General features: G+C 37.3%; 1 protein-coding gene across 1 annotated transcript in view; it reads right to left on the bottom strand.

Moving 5' to 3' along the window:
• Positions 1 to 3,692: 3,692 nt before the first annotated feature.
• LOC140227786 (uncharacterized) overlaps positions 3,693 to 24,852 on the bottom strand; it is a 22,137-nt gene continuing 977 nt past the window's right edge. Inside the window, exons 2-10 of the mRNA XM_072308183.1 lie at positions 23,228 to 23,315; positions 21,727 to 21,883; positions 19,558 to 19,725; positions 18,722 to 18,866; positions 10,862 to 11,314; positions 9,049 to 9,136; positions 7,463 to 7,619; positions 6,507 to 6,674; positions 3,693 to 5,225 (exon numbers count right to left, since the gene is read on the bottom strand). Of these exons, the coding sequence (XP_072164284.1) occupies positions 5,076 to 5,225; positions 6,507 to 6,674; positions 7,463 to 7,619; positions 9,049 to 9,136; positions 10,862 to 11,314; positions 18,722 to 18,866; positions 19,558 to 19,725; positions 21,727 to 21,883; positions 23,228 to 23,315 (1,574 nt within the window). The 3' untranslated portion in view covers positions 3,693 to 5,075. The remainder of the gene's footprint in view (positions 5,226 to 6,506; positions 6,675 to 7,462; positions 7,620 to 9,048; positions 9,137 to 10,861; positions 11,315 to 18,721; positions 18,867 to 19,557; positions 19,726 to 21,726; positions 21,884 to 23,227; positions 23,316 to 24,852) is intronic.

The raw sequence follows: 24,852 nt of genomic DNA, 5'->3' as shown, positions 1-24,852 counted from the left end.
TTTGTTTTCGAAAAAGGAAATTACACATATATTTTTAAGACCAAGAATGACAACACTTCTAACAAAACTTAGGGAATTTCAGTATAAATTATTACATGGAGTTGTTTATACAAAGGAAAATCTTTTTGAGTTTGGTTTTGTTGCAAATAACCGGTGTTCTTTTTGTGAGCAATCGGTAGAAACATATAAACATTTATTTTGGGATTGTGTGTATGTTAAGAATTTGTGGCAGGAAGTGATAGATAGGTTTGAGATGGCAGATCTTCGAAATATAGAGTGGAGAGACGTTCATTTTGGTGTTACGGGAAGGGATCCAAAAGTAAAATTTTATAATACAATAATTTTTATTTTGAAATATATTATTTTTAGATCTAGGTCGGAGGGAAAAATTCCTACTTTGGAGGAAATTTGTAAAAGAATAATAAGTTTTCGGGATGAAGAAAAAGAAATTGCTATAAAAAGAAATAAGTTGGGATTACATTTGCTGAAATGGGAAAATGTTTCTGAATTTGGAAGTCGTTTTTATTAGGAAGGAAGGTGGTATCGCTTCGGGTGTGTTTTGTGTGTGGGGTGTATGTGTGTATGTGCGTTTTTGGTGTTGGTGTGTATGTGTGTTGGTGTTTGGGGTGTATGTGTGTGGTGGTTGTGGATGTATGTGTTTGGGGTTGTGGTGGGGGTGTGGGATAGGTTTGAGTGCATCGGGGTTGGTGGGGGATGGGGATTTGATTTCAATGAAATGATTTCATTCTAGTTTGTATAACGTATTTTTGTTGCTTTTTTATGTATATACCCTTGTATATATATACCCTTACATACTCGATTTATAATCGAGTTGTTATGTTGAAGAGAGATGATTGGCAGTATAAGTATACCATAGTCAAAGATACATATATATATATATATATATATATATATATACATTTTTTTTTTGGTACAGGTCAATATTTTCTCGTGAAGAAATGGTCAGTAGGTTTGATTTATAATCGAGTTGTTATGTTTGAAGGGAGATGATGGGCAGTATAAGTTGGTAATGGATTTGTCTTTTGAATGGCATATGTACCGTTCTTGTGTTCATGTTACACCCAGAATGGGTTGATTTATGATTAATTTGAATGAAATCAATAAAATATCATTGAAAAACAAAAAAGTGTCTGTGTCTGTCTGTCTGGTTTGTGTCTGTGTGTGTGATTTCAATACCCCCGATAATGCTTATTATTACCTATGGTGGAAAATAGAAAAATGAAACAAAATAAATGAAAGAAATGAAATGTGATTTTTCTATGATAAACACTGCTGATCATGTTTGAATTAACTTCGTTGAAGAAAAAATAATTAGAATCTAGCAATAACAACGAGAGTCATGACTTGATGACATCATCACCTCACCTTACGTAATACTATTTGATTTACTGTATAGTGCAGACAATTAGGACTTTGATATTTCATATCTATCTTACCTGATGACAGCTTCTGATGTAACTTTATTGCAACACGTTTGTTCATTTGGTTCCATGTTGTTTACTGAAGTCAACTTCAAACATGGATTGCCAATTATTTTTTGATTCACAGTGGTAATAACCATCGTTCCACAACAGTCAATGATCAATGAGAAAGAGGAATCTGACAGACGTTGGCTAGAATAATGATTGGAGTGGTGAAAGCACTTCGACCCCACTCAAAAGTTAAGTGAGTTGACTATACTTCAGCTTCCACACACTTCACTCTTGGACAAATTTTGTAAAAGAAAAAAAAAACGAAGAAAAACGGGAAAATAACATTCTGCACCAGAGATAAGAGAAATGAAGACAAAGTGCAAGAGCGTGCAAGGCAAAATAGTACTTTCTTCTTCTTTTTTCACTAACTCTGAGTTAACCCTTTGTGTGCAGTGGTTATACCAAGTGCAGATTGGCGCAGGAACCCCCCCCCCCCCCGCCATGTAGGCCTACACACTGTCCCCATAATGACATCCCTAAAAAGTCTGCAATAACCAAATAGTAAAGTAATATAAGTTTTCCACACATTGATTTTGTAAAACTTGATGTATACTAATTTAGATTTTGTCATGATTGTGAGAAAGTTATTGATTTGCTCATCCTTAAGATTCGAATGATGAAAAATATTGGATTCAGAAAAGATACATGTAGTATGAGGTTACAACAAACAGTGCTCGACGAGGAGTAAGTAATTTGCCATTATGAACATGAGTTAGTGTCTTTATGAGTGTTTATATCTGGAGTGATAACAAATTTTTTGCCTCCGCCCAATAGGGTGACGGTGATGATGTTGTTGAACGGGGTAGCACATTGTAATGAAATATTTGTACAAACACGATAGTGGAGATAGGCCAAAAGGCAAAGTCAAAGGCCCCCTTACATCGGTTGTATAACATAGCTGTGAGGTGAAAGTCAAAGGATTAAAAAAAAATCAGATAGTGTCACTTTACTCAACAACTTTGTCCGTTAATGTTTGTGGTACATGCCTGTCCTGCCAATTTCTAAGCCACGTGATCTTGATGTCATTATCCAAGATGATCATAGTATGAAAACACACATCAATTACTAAGTAAACATCTATGTACGTGTAAAGCCGCAGCCATAGGTCTACACAGGATTGGAAAATAGAGAAACTTTCCGGATAAAGCAACTACAGAGGAAATGGTGCATACGTTTGTATTTTTTTTTAGTCATTCGGATCGCAATAGTGGTTTGCTCTCATTGGAGTTCCAGAATCTCAGCTGAAAGGACTCCAACGGATACAAAATTTAGCTGCAAGGCTTGTAACACGCAATATGAAATTTAATCAAATAACTACGTCCTCATCGTCTTCATTGGTTGCCGATAAGGGTATTAGATTTAAGGTTCTGACACTTGTATTTAAATGTTTTCATGGAAATGCCCCGGCATACCTCAGTGAACTCAACAAGCTATAATCATCCCTTTCGTAATCTATGTTCAAAATAATAAAAAAAAAAATCTCCACACGTATCTTTCTGAAATAAGTGTCAAATCCAGGACATTTGGTAATATGGATTTCGGAAAAATGGCACCGTCACAATGGAACAATCTCCCCCTCAGCATTAGATGTATTACAGATTTTGATAAATTCAAATCTGTGTTGAAAACTCATCTTTTCTATTGTTATGTGCAATGTGAATGTTTGGATGATTTTGTTTCTATATGATCACGCATAGAGACTATCCTATATTACGCGTTCTGTGATATTATTCATTATCAATGTGATTTTGTATTATTATTTTAACTGGCCATAAGCTAATGACCCATTTTGTTATTTCTATGATCAATTTGTGTATAGAATGTGTTTTTAATACCAATCCTTAAATCATTGATTGGATGTCAAGAGCAGTGGATTTCATCAAATTGTAAATTAAGGCCGTGAACTTCATGTGAGATATATGATAATGGTAAGAGTGCTTCATGCCCGAAAAGCGGAGTAATTCCAGTCATTACTGTGCTGTGCTAGTCAGTTAAATCTCTGCTATATTTCATTTGAGTCTCATATTATAACATCGTTAAAGTGAATTATTATTCTCATCCCAGAATGCATGCGTGTCTTAGGAGTGCAGTCTCTTTCAGAGGTAAAGGGACAAGATATAGTGAAGTTGAATAAACATACACGAAACTGAACAAACCATATAAAACTACAACGCAATAGTCATCGCCGTTTAGAAATACTCGTTTCAAGAATTTATTTCTAGCAGCATACATTGTGTCCAGATGTACATGAATGAAAGAATGATGTAGTGAATGTATATCACGACAAAAAAAAAAAAATAACAAAATGTACACTATGTAAACTCGACTGTCGTATCTATATTTTTTTGTTCTTTCTCTCACCAATCGTAAGACATCTAACAAAGATGTACATGCGAATAATGACAAATTAATGAGTTTAAAATGCAATATATTTAGGCGTTTTTTAAAGGTGGTGATTCGCAATGTCAAAGACGAAAACCCTGCATGCTTAAATGTCTTTGCGTACACATTTGCTATCACAATGAAAGGAATCTCAAATATGATTATGAAATCGTCTTTTGTTTTCTAAAATTCATGCTCAAGCGTATATTCAACACTTGTATAACAGAAAGAGCATTATAACAACGCTCGGTATCAGTCGAAAAGTGACAAACGAAAAATTCTGTTACATTGATTGTAATTCATCTGAAACAATTTCCGCAGAACGGAAGAAAGATTTGTCCTCGCTAACCAAATCACAGACTGGTTAGTAGTTGACATAATCATGTTTACTTGCATTTTACAAAGCAGAGCGAAATGATCACGATAATAATAATGATAAATACAGAGAAACAGGGAGAGAGAGAGAGTAGGGGAAGGGGGAGGGGAGGTTGCGAAGGGTGTGAGGAGAGGTTGGTTGAATTACAAGTCAATGTGTCGATGTAAAGAGGTCTGCAAGGACATTTTATCTGCACACGCGCAGATTGTATATGACTGTGAAAAGGCTTATTTTGAATGGATGCGGAGAACAGCATTATATTGCAGTGCATATCGTAGAAAATGACATGAAAGTGCATAGGTTTCAATAAAAGGCAACACGTGAGCACATCTCGAGCCTCTATGTCTCTTACTAATGAAATAATCTGAAAAGGTAATCGCGCTATTGGTCAGCTGCAATATACCTTGGATTAATACAGGTGAATCTACCAGTAATTCACTCTAGACTATGAGTACCTCTTGACACGACTGACTTACGCATCGTTGGTATAGTGGAAGTCTTTGAAGTTCATGTGGACAGTGGTCAACGACATATGAAATGGGACTGAAAGTTCATTTTACACCTATGCTTGTGCTAACAGTTTGACACGGAAGTAACTAAAGATCATTGTGCATTTCAATCACACCAGACACGACGAAATGGGCTTTATAATAATATACTAGAACCAACGCACCAACCGGCCACTATTATGATCAAAGCTTTAGAACAATGCCATAGAAGAGTCCAATAGTATTATAGAAATTTGTGCCAAAACACACCAAGTTCCAGATCTATTTCGATATTTGAGGGTGATCAGCAACTGTGACGAAGGTATATGGTAGACTCTACTTCTTGTAGTTATCTCTCCATTCGTACAGCTTGCTGTTCACTTCGTCGAAGACCGGGTTCAGTCGAGTCTTGACCCTCTCCAAGTAGGCCTTCAAGAGAGGGCGCCCTCCTAGGATGTCCCGTGCGTTCACCACAAACTGCATGAACTGTATACACATTGAGTATGCAAGATATAGAAAGGAGATGAAATGATTGAAAATGAGAATACCGTTCAGTTACGAGCTGCGTAAACTATTTGAACTGCTTTATGTTTATACAATGGCACTCTACTTGTGTGGGTTTTTTTTTTATAATTCTTGTTTTCTTCAAGGTTAAAAATGAAATAAAATGAATGAAACGAAATTGAAAGAAATGATCATTGTGAGCAGTGGTTCTTTATACATAATGTGTATTCAGTATCTTTTATTTCAGTTTCAGAGATTAAATCGTCACATCTTCGCTCGAGTCGAATCGACATATCACTGTTTCCTTGAAGATATCGGCACAAACATCGGGTTCCAAAAATTCAAGCAAAATCTAACCAGCCGACTGCGTTTTTGCTTTGGTGTTATACAGTATAGGCTTTGTTGCTGGAACAAAATATTGGTTTGCGCATAATCAAAAAGGGGACCGAATTAAGAGTTAGAAAGTTAAAGTTAGACTCCGTCAGCAGAATATGACATGTGGGTAAGAATGTTGCAGACGAAGGCCTGCAGTAGGCTTTAGCCTGGCTGACATGCAAAAAGAGGAATTACATTCGGCAATACTCAAAACTTTTAAACAAACGTATGCAAGATGCAGGAAAAACTAAATCTTTGCTAAATAACCACTGCACTGTACATCTCTCTTTTTCGCTTCCAGCTGAAGCAATATTCAAGCAAAAATAATGCACAGCGAGGAGAAAAGATGTAAGCTCTTCTGACAATTCATGTGTTTTGGCACCGAAACATTTGAACGTTCATTCAAAGTACAATGAGTGTATCCTTGGTTGAAACCTGAAAAAAAAAATCTTGGACGTATGTCTTGTTTAGTAATGTCGTGCTGAAATGCAAAAAAGGGCAATTCAATACATTACAAAAACAAGAGAGTTTGTCATATTAACATAATGAGATATCAAAAGGGGTTCAACGAGGCTGTGACGCAAGTAAATGCATGTCGTCACATCCTAAGCAAATCTGTGATCAGAATTGAAGAACAGGATTGAAAACATCTATGAATTGTTTGTTTGTTTGCTTGCTTGTTTGCTCCAATTTATGTCCTATCGATAATGATATGATTATTCACACAATATAGCTCAGTTGATCATGGACTATAGGGAATCGAACGAAGGTCCTTTGGATCTGGAGGCAGACGCGCTACCGACTGAGCCAAAACACCGCCCATGAATAGCAATACAACGACAGTAAATGTGAGAGAAAAGAAAACATGTTTTTCTTTCTATATCTTACTTCACAGGCTGCCTCGATGTCAGCGAACGAGGCTTCGTCACCACAGAGGTACTGATTGTCCTTTAGGAAGTTCTTCTCGATCTTCTCAAGCGAAGCGTTTAGTTTCTCCACCTGTTCCTTGACCTTGTCTGCATCTACCGGTTTGCCAGTACTCATGGGGATTAGAACCTGAAGAGAGGGAGACAGGAAAGAAAAAAAAAAATGATTGACGGCAGAGTTTAAAACCTACGTAATTGTTATACTGTACTCCTTTGGCACCACTGTGCGGTTACAAAACAACGGAGTCAACAACAATGCAATGTAAATTTGAGCGACTTGTTATCTAGCGAAGTTTAAACATAGTATTGCAAACACTCGCTGAGGACTAACGTAAAAAGAAAAATACATTATTCAAAAGGGTGTCCTATGTGTACAAGTGTGTGTGAGAGAGAGGGAGAGAGAGAATATGAGAGTGTGTACATATTATGTGTTATATGAATATGGGGCTCAAATACTCCATGAAAGGACTAGAATCTTGAACAGTTAATTAAATTGCTGCGAACACTCGACTGGGTTGCCTCCGGTTCTCACGCAGTCGGCAATATTTGCCATAAGTATTTGGCCCTTCTTTGGTACGAGTTACGTTCACTGATCTTGCCTACTGACAAAGGATTGACCTAAGGAATTTTGCTCAAAATATAAGCTATTACGTAGCCACTTAGTGGGCCATGTACAAGAAAATCCATTGCATTTTTTATTTTGTTCACATCGTGGAAAAAAAAATATGTGACGGAAGGACGGACTAACAACCAGATAATGTTACGCCTTCGACAACCTTAACAGTCAGTACATGTTTTGTTATCGTATTAATTCTGTCTCCTTCCACTTCTTGAGCACTCACAATGAAAATTTGGATGTATCAATAACAGCAACAACATTAGTGGCAAGAGGACCCAGCTAAAAACATTGCGACCTACTTCGCTAACGAACAGAGGCACGCAAACACCCCGAGTGCCGCCATGGTGGAAGGCCATGTACTCGTCAACTTTGGCGCGCTTCTTGATGTCGGCGGGGTACCAGTTGTCTGCGAACTTGCCCTTGTACTTGCTGGTCAAGTAGCGAAATATGGCGACACTGTTGGGAGAGAATACGATGTATTCAACATTATGATAGAGAAAACTTTACTTGTTAGAGTTATCACTAATCAGTACAGTTTCTGATGTATGATCTTCTATGCAAACGCACAAGTTTTATCACCACCATCAACAGAACCATGCTAAGCGTTTACGATGTTCTTTGAAATCACAGCCGGTCAAATACTCGATTTCTACTGCAGCCATAGGACATCAAAAACGAGTAGTGGTATTACTCAATGATAAATTAGTGTCCAGATACCCATTTTTTCACAATCAGTATTCAACAATAGAGTGGATAATGGCGAAACTGTAAGTAGACTATGCCATAAAATCATATCACTTTAGACATTGACGGAGACATTGTGACACCTCTTTAAAATATCAAAGCTTAATCACAGTTGGATCTTGAAAGAGTGTATAATAATGTATCCCAATACCTGTATTTTGTATAACTCTGTCTCGGAATAAGTGTTTGTCGTTTTGAAACCAAATATATTTTCATCAGTTAGGAAACAGACAACATGGACTCAATTTTCAATCATTCAGAAGATTACGTCTATCTTGATCTTTTGCAACTTCAGCACTTACAAAATGGTCTTCGTATCTGGAGGCATTTTCCCTGGCTAATTCCCTCTACAAATACAGTTCAGTTAGACTGATACAACTAGCCTCGCAAGGTACATCAATAGATATATTGATCCGTATTACGTATAAGTCAAATGGAATCTCAAGGAGGACATCAAGTCATCTCCCTGGTCGAAGCCATGTAAACAGAGTACATCTTTGAAACTGTGATTGTTTCGATAATTCATTTCAACCTCACTTTATTCTTAATAAGATATTCCTAACGTATGACTTTTCAGACTATTTATATGCAACTCTGTGACGTTGCCTTTATACAAGTAGCTCTCCAAGCAAGTTGGTTCACTCTTACTTTCACTTTTTTGTTGCATTTGCCGTTTCTTTGATCTTCATAATAAAGGTGGCTATTTCAGGGAACGTTATTTTGCCACGGTGAAATGACAATTGCCAAAGGTAACCACTGAAATACTCCAAGCTGGCTGGTTCTTGTCAAGCTTCGCCCTTGGAGTCTACAGCGTTCATGAGTTGTTGTTGTTGTTGTTGTTGTTGTTGTTGTTGTTGCGATTGGAAGCCCGGAATCACGAGACAAAATACACCTCACGAGTCATGACGTCATGTCAACTAAATCTAAACGAGGACGTACGTTCACTTTGAAAGACAATATCATATCTTGGAATCCAATGGTAAAACAAATAGAAACTTTGAATGGATCCCCAAAGATACTGACAAAAAGAAAATGACTAAGGGCTTTTAAAAATGGACAAATACATAAGAAAAAAAAAACCCACTACGCAGCACAGTTGGTACAGGAATGGAACTGCTTAGTATGAAGATATTTCACTTACGTTTCGCACAGAACAAAGTCCCCGTCGGTCATAGCGGGCACGGTCTGAAGGGGAATCTTAGCGCTGAACTTCGGCGATTTGTGTTCGCCTGGCAGACGACAGAGATCAAGAGAACAAGAACAGTTGAATGAAACCAAACATGAAAATATTAGGCCTATCCATTATAATGTCAAACATCCAGACTAGTCAAAATACTACATCCAGTTGACCTTTAGAATTTTATTCTGCGAACAAAAAGGTTGAGGTATCATCAAGATTACATATAGAATTAGAAAGTTCATAGAAATTTAATTTGGTCATGATTTCAACAAATAACGAATCTCCTCATAACTCTTTCTTTGGTTGTAGACAAAAAAAAATGTTATCAAAATCATATTTTTGGTGGTAACTGTGCAATTGTACATTTCAGTTCACACCACTTTTGGGGATAAAGTGGCAATATCTAAATATTATCAAACTCATGTCTTGGGCGGTTATAAAGCAAATGACACCTCTTTTTTTCACATGTACTTTGGGGATTTGAAGGCCGTAATATTTAGAAATATAGTCATTCCTCTTGCCTGGAATTAAACGTCATTTGCAAATACTTCAGCGTGTACGTATAATATATGATGTGACAATGGCGACGAGTTTGGGCGAGGACTGTGCAATAGCCGTCTACGGCGAAAGGGGGCGTTGTTTGTTTCGATGTACGTGCATCACACGGACCATGTTCAATAAGAGATCAAAATTTTTACAGTATATTGTATATTCAATCAAGATAATCATTAGTTCTTACTTATACCTGGCTTTACTCCGTGTCGCAGCCACAGTACAGGGCACGACACTAGCTTTTTCGACTGGTGGCTAGTTCGGGCCATTAAAATCTTTAAATCTGAAATTCTGATGCCCCTCCCCCCCCCCCCCCCCTTAAAAAAAGAAGAAAAAGATATGGATGACCCGAAATAAAAGCAAAAGAAATCCATTTGAATCGTAGTTGCCCGATCGGGCCACAAAAAGATAATTATCATTTTTTAGTGGTTAAGTGGCCCGGGTCACGGGCTGAGACCTGATGATATTAAAATGTACATGTATGATAATATAGAGCCTATACTTCTTTCTATGTACCAAGCATATCTACCACTATAGTGATTTGGTGGATGTGTTAAAGGGGAGAAACCGTAATCTATAGGACAAAAGCTGCAATAGGGATTACTCCTTCAAGGTTCATGCAAGGTTCAAAAGGATCGAGTGCGATTACCATAGGTATGCATTTCATAAGTTATGCCTGCATCATTCGCAGAGAGTCGGTATAATTATAGGTCATGAACACTTCTTGTTCAACCCTTCGTTTGAGTATAAAGGACCTATCTATTGTGACACAGAAGGGACTTTTATATCCACACCGGTCAACTAAAAATTATAATTTTATGGATCATTCCTTCCCAGTAAGCTGTTAGCTGTTAGAGACCAAACGTACTGCCGGAATACCAAGTGGAAAGAAGGTCGATCTTTTGAAAATATTACCCCCCGCCCCTTGTTCTCCCTTGCTTTGTTTTCTTCGATCGATATTCGATATCGATATAAAACTTGTAGAAATGACTGGGTATAATGGGGTACAATGCCATTCAATCGATACACTAGAGATAGAACGCTATGTTATTAATTTCTCATACTTGTAGTCCGAGATGAGATCTACCAACTCTGCAAATGTTCGCTCAAACGAGGAAACTAGGTAGGAGAGCATGGAGCCACAACTTCTTGCAGCTTTGTAGTATGGACATGGACACTGTAAGGGCCTAATGGTAGGGGCATGGTGGTGCTACTCCCTCACCTTTGAAAAGGTCGACATATTTCACTTCGTGTGGAATCTCACTGAGCTTCAGGAACATGAGCAGGGCACGGCATGGCTGCGACCTCAGATCCACGTAGAGTTCGATAGTCATCGTTGCGATCGTTGCAGTACTGCCAGAGATTCGGGGAGAGAGAGAGGGAGTCAGTGGGCTGGGCTTTGGTGTAGTAGCTGCACGTTGCAGGTGGTGGTGCGGAGGGGTCAACAGCGGGTGGTCCGTACCGTAACGTGGCGATCGAGCGATAAACTCACTCGCTGAATGACCAAGCGTTTTAAAGGGCTCGTCGAAGGTCACCTGTGTCCGTCCACTCGTTGTCTCCTCGGATCGATTTAAAAAGTTAGCATGCATGCAAATGAGTAAACAAAGCGTCGGCTTCCTTCGGGCTGGCAAGTCGTTGAATAAGAACGGAACAGATATTATACAATTGTCGCGAACTCACTCACTAGCGTAATTGAATGTGGGTACAGGTACTTAACACTATTCCAGCTCTCCACATGACGCCGTACCATCGCTATTCGTTTTGTCATGATGATGATACGGATGTGATATCTTTGGTGCGATGACGAAGTTTCGTATAGTTTTCTCTCTCTCGTTTCTCCCGTCTCTTTGACATTCTCACTTTCAACCGCATTGAATATATGATAATCATAACAATGAAAATGATTGTACGCGTGCATAATATGTCATGGATCCATTATTTATCAATCTGTATCCATCTATACCGTCAATACAAGTTTCATCGTTGTCTCTTTATAATGTTCTACAATGTGATGTAGAACATAAAACAAAACAAGAATTTGTTTGTTTGTTCAGTTTTATCGTTTTATCGAAGACGTATAGGACTTAAACAGAGATGAAAAAATTGAGAATTGGAATTATCGAAAGTGATGATTGTGAAAATGGTCGAAAACAGAGCAACCAGAGAAGGAAATTACATTTTTACATTCAGATCGGTACTGCTCTCGAGTTACTGTGAAATGCGAGTGATCGTAAAAAAAAAGAGTTTCGCATCAGGAAGGATATCTTATCCTGTCCCGGAAGTTGACGTTTATAGATCACAAAAGTAAGATTCACAACGTGGCACACAAACATTTCGTGTCTTGGTCTAGAATGAATATATGTCCTATCATAGGAAACACTGGTAGTGGTATGTTTAGCTCTCCACGAAAATCGAAGGAAAGAATGCACATTATACACATCCGCATGCTGCATGGTCATGCATATTTTTAGCTACGCATTGTTGTGTTATACAGAGACTTGATAACATTTGCCATTTTCAATATACCAAAAAATGCCATTCAAGGTCTTGTTTCAACGCGACATTACATGATTGTGAAAACATTATTAATTCATTTGCATATAATATTATATACCGTCTTGCTCTGAGCGAGTACATGCCATTTAGCTAGGTTGCAGTGTCACAACTATGGCTGCAGGTTGGCCAATTGCCTTCCACTACGTGTATCCAGGAATCTGTAAGGCTTCCACTACCCTGGTGTATAGCTTTTCTTAAAAAAAGGACCTTCACTCCGTAATCAAGTTGCTTGGATGAATGGAGCGTCGACAAACAAAACGTGGAGGAACATTTTTATTGATATTTGACCAAAGTGCGATAATGTCCTCACCTCAGATCTTTCCCATTATAGCTTTCGCTCAAAAAAAAAAAAAAAAAAAAAGGTATGAAATTAATTCTGTAAATTATTAGATTTCGGAACTAATGTGATGATAAGGATTCCACAAAAACAAAACAAGAAATGAATGAAAATATGTGAGCATTTGGGGAGCTCTGTCTGGCGAATACCTCATAAGCTTGTTTTTGCATATGTGTGGCAGATATCTCTCTATCATGGAAGTGTATAATATAAAATACAAAGATCATACGGTCTGTCCAAATTTTAAAGCACTGTAACAGTTCAGTTAGTGCGGTTTTCTTTTCAGTTGATGCTGAGTTGCACACAACTCGCGACACAGCTGCTGAAAATATCGAAAGGACACACACACACACACACACACACACACACACACACACATATATATATATGTCATTGATTTCTTGAATACTCAATACCTCCCAATACTTCGGGGATCACGAGTTTCAACATAAGATTGTTTAGTGGAGCTGAGTGAAACTTCGCTCATTTTAACGCATTGATTGAATAATAAAGCGTAAAGGATTATGAACGGTGTTCCTATAGCATATGCCGATTTTATATTCACTTTATACTCTAAGTGAATGATATAGCAAGGTGATTAATACGGAGGAAGAGTCAGTAAGGAAATAACCATTCTGTGTACCGTACTATATAGGTACCCTGACTGAATATGGGTCACGGAAACTGACTCAGTCGTTCCCTGAAACCAAGACTACCAGCTCGTATCACTCGCAAAGCTGCGACACGGGTCAAAAAAAAAAAGAATAAAATGAAAGAGTCAAGCATTCACGCACGTCCCTCGATGGCATGACTGTGCGAAAACACACACACACACATCGGTTGAATGAATATCACAGCAAACGAACATAAAAACACTAGCAACGTCTATTAAATAGCAACAAAGTTCTGTTACTGATCATAAAATTGATGAATAATGAAATTCACCTCCCTGATATCGTGTCGGAAGATATATATGCATGCAGGTCCTAAATTTTGAACATGTATGGTATAGTGGAATAGCCTCTGGACCTTGCCCGTGTGCTTCTGGTTCGAATCCTGTCAGGAGCTATATATTCCCTTGGACAAGATATTTTATCATCTGTCCTTCTTGACCCATTAAACGCTTTGTGACCGAATTAGTTAGGAAAGTGAAAACAGTTGAGTAAAGTGAAGTTACAGTACTTTTTTTTTTCACTTTATACGCCAGCCCGAAAAAAGGCAGTACTGTGTCGAATCTCCCTCCTTCTTGAAAAAAAAGAGCATTACTTAATTCCAATCATTCGCCGTATACTAGACATCAATCATCGGAATCAATCTGTCATAGTTGCAAGGCATTTCATGAATTCTTCCTTCAGTGTGATTTTGTATAGTAAATTATCACCTTCGAACTGTTCCTGATCTTGTATTGCGTTACTTTGGTTTTGCTTTTGTTCTCTTCCCTTCTGTGTTTGTTCCAGTTTCTAGACTAATCCGAAAAGTTTGATAACTGCATATTATTCAACTCCTTTCGACAACCATTCAAGACATGACGAGAATACCAATGATGAATTTGCTATACGACTCGTCTGCAAGGTCTCAGTAGAAACCAAATGATAGAAAGAAAAAAAAACCACTGACAGTTGCAAACTGAATAGGATAGTTAGTCGCTCGTAACGTAGATGGAGATTATTTCTTTAAGTGATTGACAGTTTGAGAGAGGTGAGGAACCTCATAATTTACTTGACATAAAGTCACATATCTGCCATACAAAGTGGCAAAGTGCAACAACCAGGGCGTCGATGTTCTCTCCCTGTTCTAAAAAAAAAAAAAAAAAAAAGAGTTTCTCCACGTCACAATAGAGGGACTCTTTTCATCAGTCTCGTACACGTACTGCCGAAGCCATGTTAGTGTTTCAACTAACTCGAGGAATAGATATCTGCTACAGCAATGCGGCATTGGGATCGAAAAAGCCAGACGCAATAGAAATTTTACGGTAAACAAAGATATTTAATAGTTTAACCTGTAGTGTTATTGAATTCTATTGAATACTTGAATACTATTTATACAGATTGACAGAGTTTATATCCATAAAGGTATGATTCAATCAGATTCAATGACAGTGAAATAAACGGTGCATAAACTATACGTTCCCTTCATGATTTTAGTGTGATTTGTAAAATCAAGTTTACTGCTTAGAAGAAAAATAGAATCTCAGGTTTGGCAGTAGTATGTAATGGAATCCTCCGTGACAAACATTCCAACCATGAATCTCTAGTTACAGCCAAATTTGGGTCAGAAACATACATACGGGTATTTTAAACTAAGAGGATCTCCGTGTTGAAGTGCTGTCCAAAATTGCCTGCGAAGGCCAAATGTCATATCAGGTCACATGTTTGAGTTTACGAGATTTTGCTGCCTGGTTATACTCCAGACGACCAAGCGTCTGTTAAAAGCTGTAAGGGTAATGTTATTCTCCTGCATTCTGCTAAGCATGTAACAATATTTACTACACAGAAAAAAAAAATGAAAACAACAATGTGGATCATCTGTACAGTCTCTTCAGATGCTCCCCGGCCGTACTGTGACGTCACAACTATTCGGAGCCTTCTTGTCCAAAGGTGCAGGCACATGCAACTGAAAATTCATCACTCAGTGATGGTCCCGTTTCCCTGACACTTTGTGTTCTACTAATATTTCTGCTTGCATCGAAACCACATTTATGTGAATAAACACTGTATATTCTCTATAAATTATGAGTAGGCCCTATATTCATAGAGGGTCTGGAGTAAACTTTCCTTGTTTGGTGTAGCCATGTATACAGCGGCGTGCGGAGATTGGCATTGAGGGACTCTCTTTTCATCCAAATCAATTTACGGTCCGTTTCCACCATCGTCGGGGAAAGTACTCAGGACTATTGTCATTGTCAACAAGTCGCTGATGCCCTCCCAGCAAATACAGAGCAACTTAAAAAAGAAGAAGAAGAAGATGTTTTTGGCTAAGGACCGATGACAGGAGCTGGCCTTAGCCGAGATACAAACATACAATGACTAGACAAAAATCTCAAATGTTTAGGAAGTGGGGGACGCGATGGATGCCTTTGTGCCAGAATAAAAGCCCGTGAGAGCGCCTATTGTCATCGAGGTACCAGAATATTACGTAACATTCCCAGGTTTGACTGTTTGCCCTTACGTGCTTTTGTACAAGACAGTGCATGTGATTACGTGACTTTCCGAAAATAAGAGCGATTAGTCTTGGTTCAATACACTGTATCACATCATCCGTTTCTTTTGTAATCACTCATATGTAATAGATGTCACTGCACACACTCGGCAAAGATTGGGAAGGGAGTTAATATACATACTTTGGGTAAAGCTTCGTATCTTACAATACACGTGTCACTTGATAATATTTCACACGCTGATCCCGAAGAGGTAGATTCCGGCGCAACGTGACATTGGTTGGAGTAGTGACGCAACACCGAAAAATAAATTCTCATACAATACTGATTGTAACATTTAAGCGATTATTGTTAAACAATTAGACTGAATAAGACTCAATGGTGTCTATGTTATGAACAATTCAAAGATTTTGTCATGTATGATGTTTGTATAATTAATGATTATTTTGATTTGTATATCGAATTTTAATTTGAATGAGAAGATAATATTGAATATCATTATTGTTATTACAAGACGATATTACCCCCTTTCCTCCCACTTTTTTTTTCTATATATATATATTTTTTTCTTCTTCTTCTTTTTCTTCTTCTTCTTCTGGTCCCCATGGAAGACCAGTGACTCTATAACAGTGTCGCTGAATATGGGTTTTCCAGCCGTTTTTCCACTATCTCATCTATCACTTTGTCTTTGTTATTATTGTTTCGGTTCGCTGTTTGTAAACTCATACTCGTACCGTTTAATGATATTAATTTTCTCTTGTTTGTATAGTTTGTATAACATTGCATTTCTGTAAACTCTGTATATTTGTAAAGATATTTCATTTGTATGCTTTTTATGACGGGAAATAAAACCAAACCAACCAAACCAACCCCTTAAAAACGAAGATGCAATCGAAAGTAACCCTCCAACAGCCATCAAACTTCTGGAAGCCCCTACAACAAAAATAAGGACGCGATCTTCGTTTGTACGTCTTCTTACAATCTCAAATGAAGAAGAAAATATCCTTCATCGCAATCCGTTAACTGCGACATCAAGTAAGATAATATTAACCTACTGTAAAAAAAAAAAAAAAAAAAAATTGATTCATATAGGTATTGTTCTTCTTATCTTTCATTTCTGATGGTGTCGTCTGAGTCAGTTTGCTGTGAAGTTTAACAAACATTGATTTTAGAAATGACCGGGCAAAGTTACTGCAGCTGTATTTTGGTGATAATGTTTTGAGGAGATGTCAATGGGGGACTGATGTCAAATCAGTCGTTGCAAAAATGGCATACTAGCATTATGGTTTGGTGTGGTATCATACATGTATATAAAATTACCAAATAGTTCTCCACTCCTGAATATACGTCAATAATGTTCACGGCACTTTCACTTAAATGATTATGACAAAATAGCAAACTATCATGTTGCTCCACAAGAAGTGATTATAAAACAACCAAAGAAATGGTTGCCATTAAAAAAAGAAGAAGAAGAAAGTACTCACACCGGAATAATAATGATAATAAAAAAAATAACTCTGGGGTCTCACATCTTCAGATGACAAGTGGAAGTGAACATCTGTTATAATGTGTATTAATGTAATTGTGTGTGATGTGGTGTGAGTGTGTGTGTGTTTGTGTATGTGTGTGTGTGTGTTTGTGTATGTGTGTGTGCGTGTGCGTGTGTGTGTGTGTGTGTGTGCGTGTATGTCTGATTGGGATATTATATACCATATTATACAATGTTGTGTGTCGAGGCACGCGGTATTTGTACAGGATTATAACATACTAGTGTCTTTATTTCCAAAACATAAACTTCAGAAATATCAAATAACTTTGGAGAGAAACATCGGAGAAGAAATCAAGGGAGAAAAAAAAAGGTTAGCGAGCGCGACTCAGGCTCTCAGGTTTCATAACATATCTGTAATTCAATCTTTCGTTTTGACTCGACCGTCAAGAAGGAGAAGAACATATCTGAGAACATAAGAACATAAAAGAACACACCTTTTTAGGTCGTATTCTGTCAGAGGCGCTGTCAACCTGTGCCTTGTGAAGTTTATTTTCAGACAACGTCCCACGAAATACAATGAAACACTCAACCAGAAATTCACGGAAAGATATAAATGACATTTATCATTCTCATCATACATCTTACGGGCGGGGGAGGGGGGGGGGGGAGGGGGGAGGGGGTGAGAGAAAATATTTAACATGACTTTTAGTCCCATAGTTATATTTATGACCGGTGCAAGTGCAGTTCCTGGTGTGGATTGTGGGTTAGAAATTGATGTAAGACTTGAGTTCGGAACTATTTTTTTATACTTAAATATTTTCATAAGTCATAAGTCAATAATAACATTGATCAAGAATTTGTTGATGTACGTTGACCACACAATATTCCCTACTTCACTCTCAGAATCATAGATTTTTAATGTCCCAATATTTCCCAATGGGAGTGGCCATTCAATTTATCGAACCCGGAAAAAAGATAGAAGTTCTCTTTTCGCTTCAATGACGGAGCCAGGTTGAAGACACGTCAAGAAACTTTGTAAGACGGGCGACTTTATTTTTGATGGACGATTTCGGGTTTTTGTAGAAGGACAAAGACTTCTTGAAAAAAACAACAACCCACCATTCTCTGGTTCAGTGTGACTCTAGGAGCTGACTTAGAGCAGCCTAAGTTACTGCGTCTAATGGAAGAATGATAATTCACTCGAAATATAAATGTGCAAAATTGAATGGCAAGTTGTTGTGGTTGTGTTGTTGTTGTTGTTGTTGTTGTTGTTGTTGTTGTTGTTGTTGTTGTTGTTGTTTCTCTTGTTGTGGTTGTTGTTGTTGCTGCTGCTGCTCTTCCTGCTGTTGCTTTTAACAAGACTTTCTTCCGGCCTTTTGAATACGAGTATCCAAGCTGGTTATGTCCCTTGAAAGGGCGAGTTCAAAGAATGACGATAAACTAATTTATGTATAATGTACAATGAATGAATATAGCATAGATCATCATTACATATGTTATCCCAATCTTGGCCCATCAAAAGTGGACATCGAGACTGTCTATTTTTTGAGTGTATCCTTCCATTCAAACAGCGGGACGTGGACTTCGTCATACAGTGGATTGAGTCGCTCCTTCACGCGTTCGACGTAGGCCTTTAATTTTGGGCGACCCTCTGTGACGTCACGATCACTTGTCAGGCACTGGGTTATCTGAAAATCGAAGGAAACGTGATAACGTATGGAATTCATGAAGGGAGATTACAAAGTGTCTTACATAAAGTTTCACAATTATTTGTTAAATGATTGTGAATTTGAATGCGAATTTCATAACAGCGGACAACGTATCTACACCAATGTTTGACTGCTGACCGCAGAGAAACCGAACTTATAATATGATATTCTATGAGAGGTTGTCTTAGAAGAAAGTATCCAAAAAAGGCATCAGCCTTGTGAAATCAGTTAGCATAGCCATGCCATGATAGCGCATGTGATGTGAATTTGAATGTTTCATATTAGAAACATGACTTCCATTGTGTGGTGATCGCTATAACGGCACAGCGGTGTCCTGAATAATGCATTACCATTAAATTGTTTATAACGTGATTTCTTTTTCAGTGAAAATCACCTTTCTTTGAAAAAGGTAGATATTTCTTTCATAGCAATATCTAACTAATATCAGGAATGTCGTAGCGAGTGAAGTGCTTTTTTTTTTATTGCAATGAGTATAGCCTAGAATGAGGACTAAAAAATGAAAAAAAAAAAGTTATGAAGCTTGGTCTCCGCTCATAATAACTTCTGTCAAGACACATTAAATGCATATAGCGAGAAAAAAAAAATCATGTCAAATTAGGATAGAATGATGATGGCGATGAGTTTCCATAAGCCTCTGTGAGTTCCATACCTCTGGGACAGCGAGGACGTCTGCAATGGAGATCTCGTCGCCAAGGAGGAATTTATTATCCCTCAAGAACGCCCTCTCTAGTTTGTCGAGCTGTGTTTTCAGTTTGTCCAAGTCCCGCTGGATACGCTCTTCCGACGCTGTCTTGCCCGTGTAAAATGGGAGAAGGACCTGCACAGGTTCAAGAAGAAAAAATATTGAAAAGCAATCGCAAACGCTATATTTAAGTGCAGGCGCGAGGGCGTACAGACAGACAACACACCTTTTCGAACGCATTCATTATGAATGATACTCCTATGGACTTTGTTGGCAAACGAAAAATGAAACTTGGGTGGCAAGTTTTATAAAGTTATGTATCATTAAAAGGATAATAATAGATTTGTCTTTATTTATATGCGAGAATCAATGGTATTCAATTCATTCAGCGATTGTAATCATTCAAAACCAAGTCATAACGAACAGCTGCATAGATGACTGTGACTGCTCTTATTGGGAGGTTTGTGCCAACTATATTCCGCATCTGGTCTGATATGACCTTTATTATGGCTCCCGTTGTGTTTGTAATACTGCAAATACTATTCAGAACAGACTACAATTCTGCTTCTGGTTTGGCAGAACATGTAATATATATATATATATATATATATATATATATATATATATATATATGAAGAGTTTGTTTGCAAAAACCGATAAGTCCATATTTGCCAAATGGAGATATTTGCGATTAAAGGTCAAGAAAAATAAAGAGAATAATAAGAAAATTTGTGCTTCTGTTGACCATAACTTCAAATATATACCTTTATATGTAGTGACCAATATGTCATTTAAAAGGTATTATTTTGTACATTATGACAAAAATCGTACTTCAAAATCTTCAAAAATGGAATTATCGGTTTTTGCAAACAAACCCTTCATATATATATATATATATATATATATATATATATACAGTGCAGTTGTTTCCGACACTTTTGAACTAACTTCGATATGCGTGCAGACGATCTCTAAAATGTAGACAATCATGGCATATAGTGTCCTTGTCCTTTTGCAAGGTTTGGAGAATAGAGCACACGTCAAATATTTCCTCTTTGTTAGACAGGATGCGGGAAAAGAGGAAGACATCGGGTGAGACTGCCACGGTTGAATCACATCCATTGTACACAGGACAAACAACATTCCATGCCGACAAAGGGTTGCCGTACTATTGTATCCCCAGAATCATGGGTGGGAATCTTTGAATTATTACCCCGACACAGTCATCCCACAAAGAAAATAGATTGTATAAAAGTCTGAATTGGTACATGGTATAAGAACCCCTCCCTGAATACAAAATTGAACAATCATCATAACATAGTTCCTGTATAGTAATGCATCCCAGCAGCTGTGAGTTATAACCGTTTAGGCCTACCATGGGGGGGGGGGGGGGGGGGGAGGGGGACATTTCATGAAGCATTTTGTCAGACAACTTTGTCCGACATATTTGCTCTCAGCCAATCACATGCAAGGATTTCTGTAGCTTTTAACAGTTTGTCAGACGCAATATCTGTCAATACGCTTCATGAAATGCCCTCCATTCAATGGTCGACAGGTAAGATTTGGTAAACAAATACGAAGAATTAAGGGGTAAGTTTCATCTAAACAGGACTATAATAAAGATTTATATTTGAATTTAAAGTTTGAAATGTTTTCACAGAATAATTATGATTGGTCGTACAGATTCTCATTGGAAAATTATGATTAGTAGGGGCTAGCTATGCCATCATTACTTCACAAACTTCCTATCAATTTGTACAAACTAAGATATTGGTGTCATCTTTTCCTGTTTGTTGCCAAAGGTTGGCTGAATGTAATGGATAAATGGGCACATAAACGGACTGGTGAGCAGACAAACCAAATTTTTAATGAATAGCTAAACTGAAATAATTATATAAAACAACAATTCAGTATGAATGAACGAATAACATTGATATTATATATATCGTATGTAAATATATATATATATATATATATATATATATATATATATATATATATATATATATATATATATATATATATATATATGTATATATATATATATATGCAAAACGATCTACAGTGCAGTGCAGATATCATGATAATGACAACTTTTACGAGATCGGAACTAGCTAATCAGAGTATTTCACGTACCTCGCTATAAAATATATCCATGCAAGCACCCCTGGTTCCCGAATGGTGGAAGGACAAATACTCGTCTGCGCGTGCCCTTTTCTCGAGATCTTTTGGGTACCAGTGATCCGCCACTTTGTCAGCGTACTTGGTCGTCAGGTAGCGAATGATGGCAATTCTTGCAACATAAAGGTAGTACAATGAAGTCTTGGGTGTATTGTAGGAGCAGAAACATATTGAATCTTTCATATTTGTAAAAAAAGAAAAAAAAAAAAGAAAAGAAAAAAGAGAAACTCCTTTACTTTGATATGAAAACTAAGGCCAAATAAAGCGAAATGTATACTTATGTTCATGATATGTATATGTTCTCGATATGTATATGTTCATGATATTTATATGTTTATGATATAATGCATTATGTTTATGATAAAACTCCTGATTTATTCTGTGTTATGTTTTGTTGGAAAAAGAAGAATGAAAATAAATGAATTGAGATGAATTGAATTGAAAATGTTAAATCTTCAAAGTCAAATCATACATCAAACCAAGAAAAAGCTTGTACACTCAGTACAAAGGCAATTTTGCGAAGTTTTAAATTTTGAAGTGTGTTTGTGAGCAATTGATATCAATTAAATAAGATATGTATATGAGAGATGATGATGTCGTCACCTCACACCCCTTTGCAAACAAGAACACTTCTATAAACCCTTTCTCGTCAATGATTTTGCAACTTAAACCGTTCTCCATTTCAGAGTTGATATCGGTTAAGCACCTAAAGTGCAATTGCCTGTGTAAGACAATAAGGGTTCAATTATTTTTTTCCTCATCTATAATTTTTATCCTTATACGGTATCCTAGCAAAGCCTACCAGAATACGGATCAAAGTAAAAAAAAAAAATAAATAAATGAATTAATAGGCCTAGTCATCGAAGTGGAATGCGTGCGGTATTGGAATTTCATAACTATTTATGAAATGACACGGGGTAGTATAGGAAACGACAACAAACAGGAAGGACTGAAATAAAGATGAGAGAAGACGACAAAAACAAAATCGCAACAAGACAGCACTGAGTAAAGATGAGGAAATGTACAAAGATTGGAAGAAAAAAACAACCCAGCAGTGAATAATAATCCACACTAAATACCTTGACACAACGAGTGTATTTGGTTTGAAATCTTCCCTGAACCCAATCAAACTGAAAAAGCTGTTTTTTTTTGTTTTGTTTTGTTTTTTTTTTTACTGATTTCGCTCTAAAGCAATTACCAAATACATAGTATAACTCAGATTATTCCATCATTTTCAGCAACTGCAAATAAGAACAAAAATGGCTAAAATATTTCCCGAAATTGAGAAGTATGTACTCTATCAATGACGAATCTATACCACATACTTTCACACACAGATATGTTTACTCAGGTTGAGTGGTTGCACGAGGTTAGAATACACCGCTAACTACTCTAGGTCTACTGTGGTCGTGGTGGTACATGACACTCAGGAATTGGGACATTTAGATAGGCTTACGTTTCCCCCATACTAAAGTCTCCATCCTTTATGGCAGGAACGGTCTGCAGTGGTGTTATTTCGGCGAATTCTGGTTTCTTGTGCTCTCCTAGAAAGCAAAACATGCAAAAAGCGGGGATATTATGATTATGAAACTCAAAGGAAACATAGCCAACGGTAACATCATAATATTATCTAATGATTTCCACCATCAATGGGTATTGCTCCCAAGATATTCCCATGAATTTGTAATTTCAGAAAAAAACAAACCCCAACATGGTTAAATTCAGCGATATATTTCAAGAGGGACATCTCGAGCGTCATCTCTCGTCTATAAACACTATTGCACTTGGCATTGTGCTTGGGGTCCGTTTCATAAAGTCATCACATAAAAAGTCTTTATACATAAATCTCAGAATGGCGAAAGTCGCTCATATATCTAGCTGTAAGAGACTTTCAAATCCATTTCATGAAGTCTAGTGTGTCCTCTATGAGCGAAAAGTCTCTTATTAGACTTTCATGAAACGGATCCCAGGAAATATTCAAACCAAAGATTTTCTGTTATAAGAGTCTAAATCTTTATCCGGTTTTGGCCTTTACCACATGGCTTCATATAGGCTATTTAACCGCAGTGTAATAATCACTGAGTGAGGGAAATATTTTGCTGAAAGAGACACAGATAGACAAAAAAAAAATGAATTAAAAGATGTCACTATATTGTTAGCTGGTAGAATAATGAGATAGCACGACCTTCAGGGAACGAAAAATACACTGAATATCAGAAGACTTAAATCATCTTCTCGCTGTTAAATAGATTGTTAGTCCGAGTTGAAATGTTTGTGGTAATCCGATTCAGGTGCTATGATCTGAAAGGAAAAATCACTTGACCCAGGGAGTGGTTAGTTTACCTTATCCATTCGAGCAATTTTATTCTATATTCTTTCACTGAGATTTTCCATCAATATTGCGTCCATTGTTCTTGCCAGGGACAGGGCTCTAATTGTCTCACAACGACATATCGAAATCTTGCAACTTGGAATGAAAACAGAAGAAAATACATTTCCCAATACAATAAAAAAAAAATGTAGGAACGTTTGCGTAAGGGTATAAGTCAGTTGGCAGTTCCACTTTGCGCATGAGTACAAAAAAGTTCATTCGTACCAGTCATTCGTACTAACAGGCATGTTGATTTTTGATTCACTGGGATAAGCATCAGTGATGTAATGATTATTCATGTAATCCTTATAAATGCTGCTTGCCAGCACATCCACCTGTCAGCAAAAGTGGTGTTTGTCAATATCAATAGAAAGAGATTGTTAATACATTCAAAGCAAAATAATGAGATGGATGCTTTCCCCACGTGTTAGCTGACGGATCATTCTGGTCATCTGTTCCCATCAATTGTGACGTAAAATTTATACATTATGTCGCTCTGAAAACGAGTGAAGAGTCCCTAACTGGCTGAGAAAAAAAGAAAAGAAAGAAAAGTCAATCGTACCAATGTGCCCATGAGCTAACCCCGATTGGCTTACTCATTACTTGCAAGTTATTCACAGAGTTCAACCCTTGTACGTTGAGTTCCTCTTAAAGGTCATGTTTGCATTAATACTTCACGCAAACAGTTATTATATAGAGTGCGTTTGCGC

This window comes from Diadema setosum, chromosome 4 (assembly GCF_964275005.1).
Source record: "Diadema setosum chromosome 4, eeDiaSeto1, whole genome shotgun sequence".
NCBI classification, from domain to species: domain Eukaryota; kingdom Metazoa; phylum Echinodermata; class Echinoidea; order Diadematoida; family Diadematidae; genus Diadema; species Diadema setosum.
The sequence above is the reverse complement of the archived record's forward strand: the minus strand, read 5'-3'. Positions and strand labels throughout refer to the sequence as shown.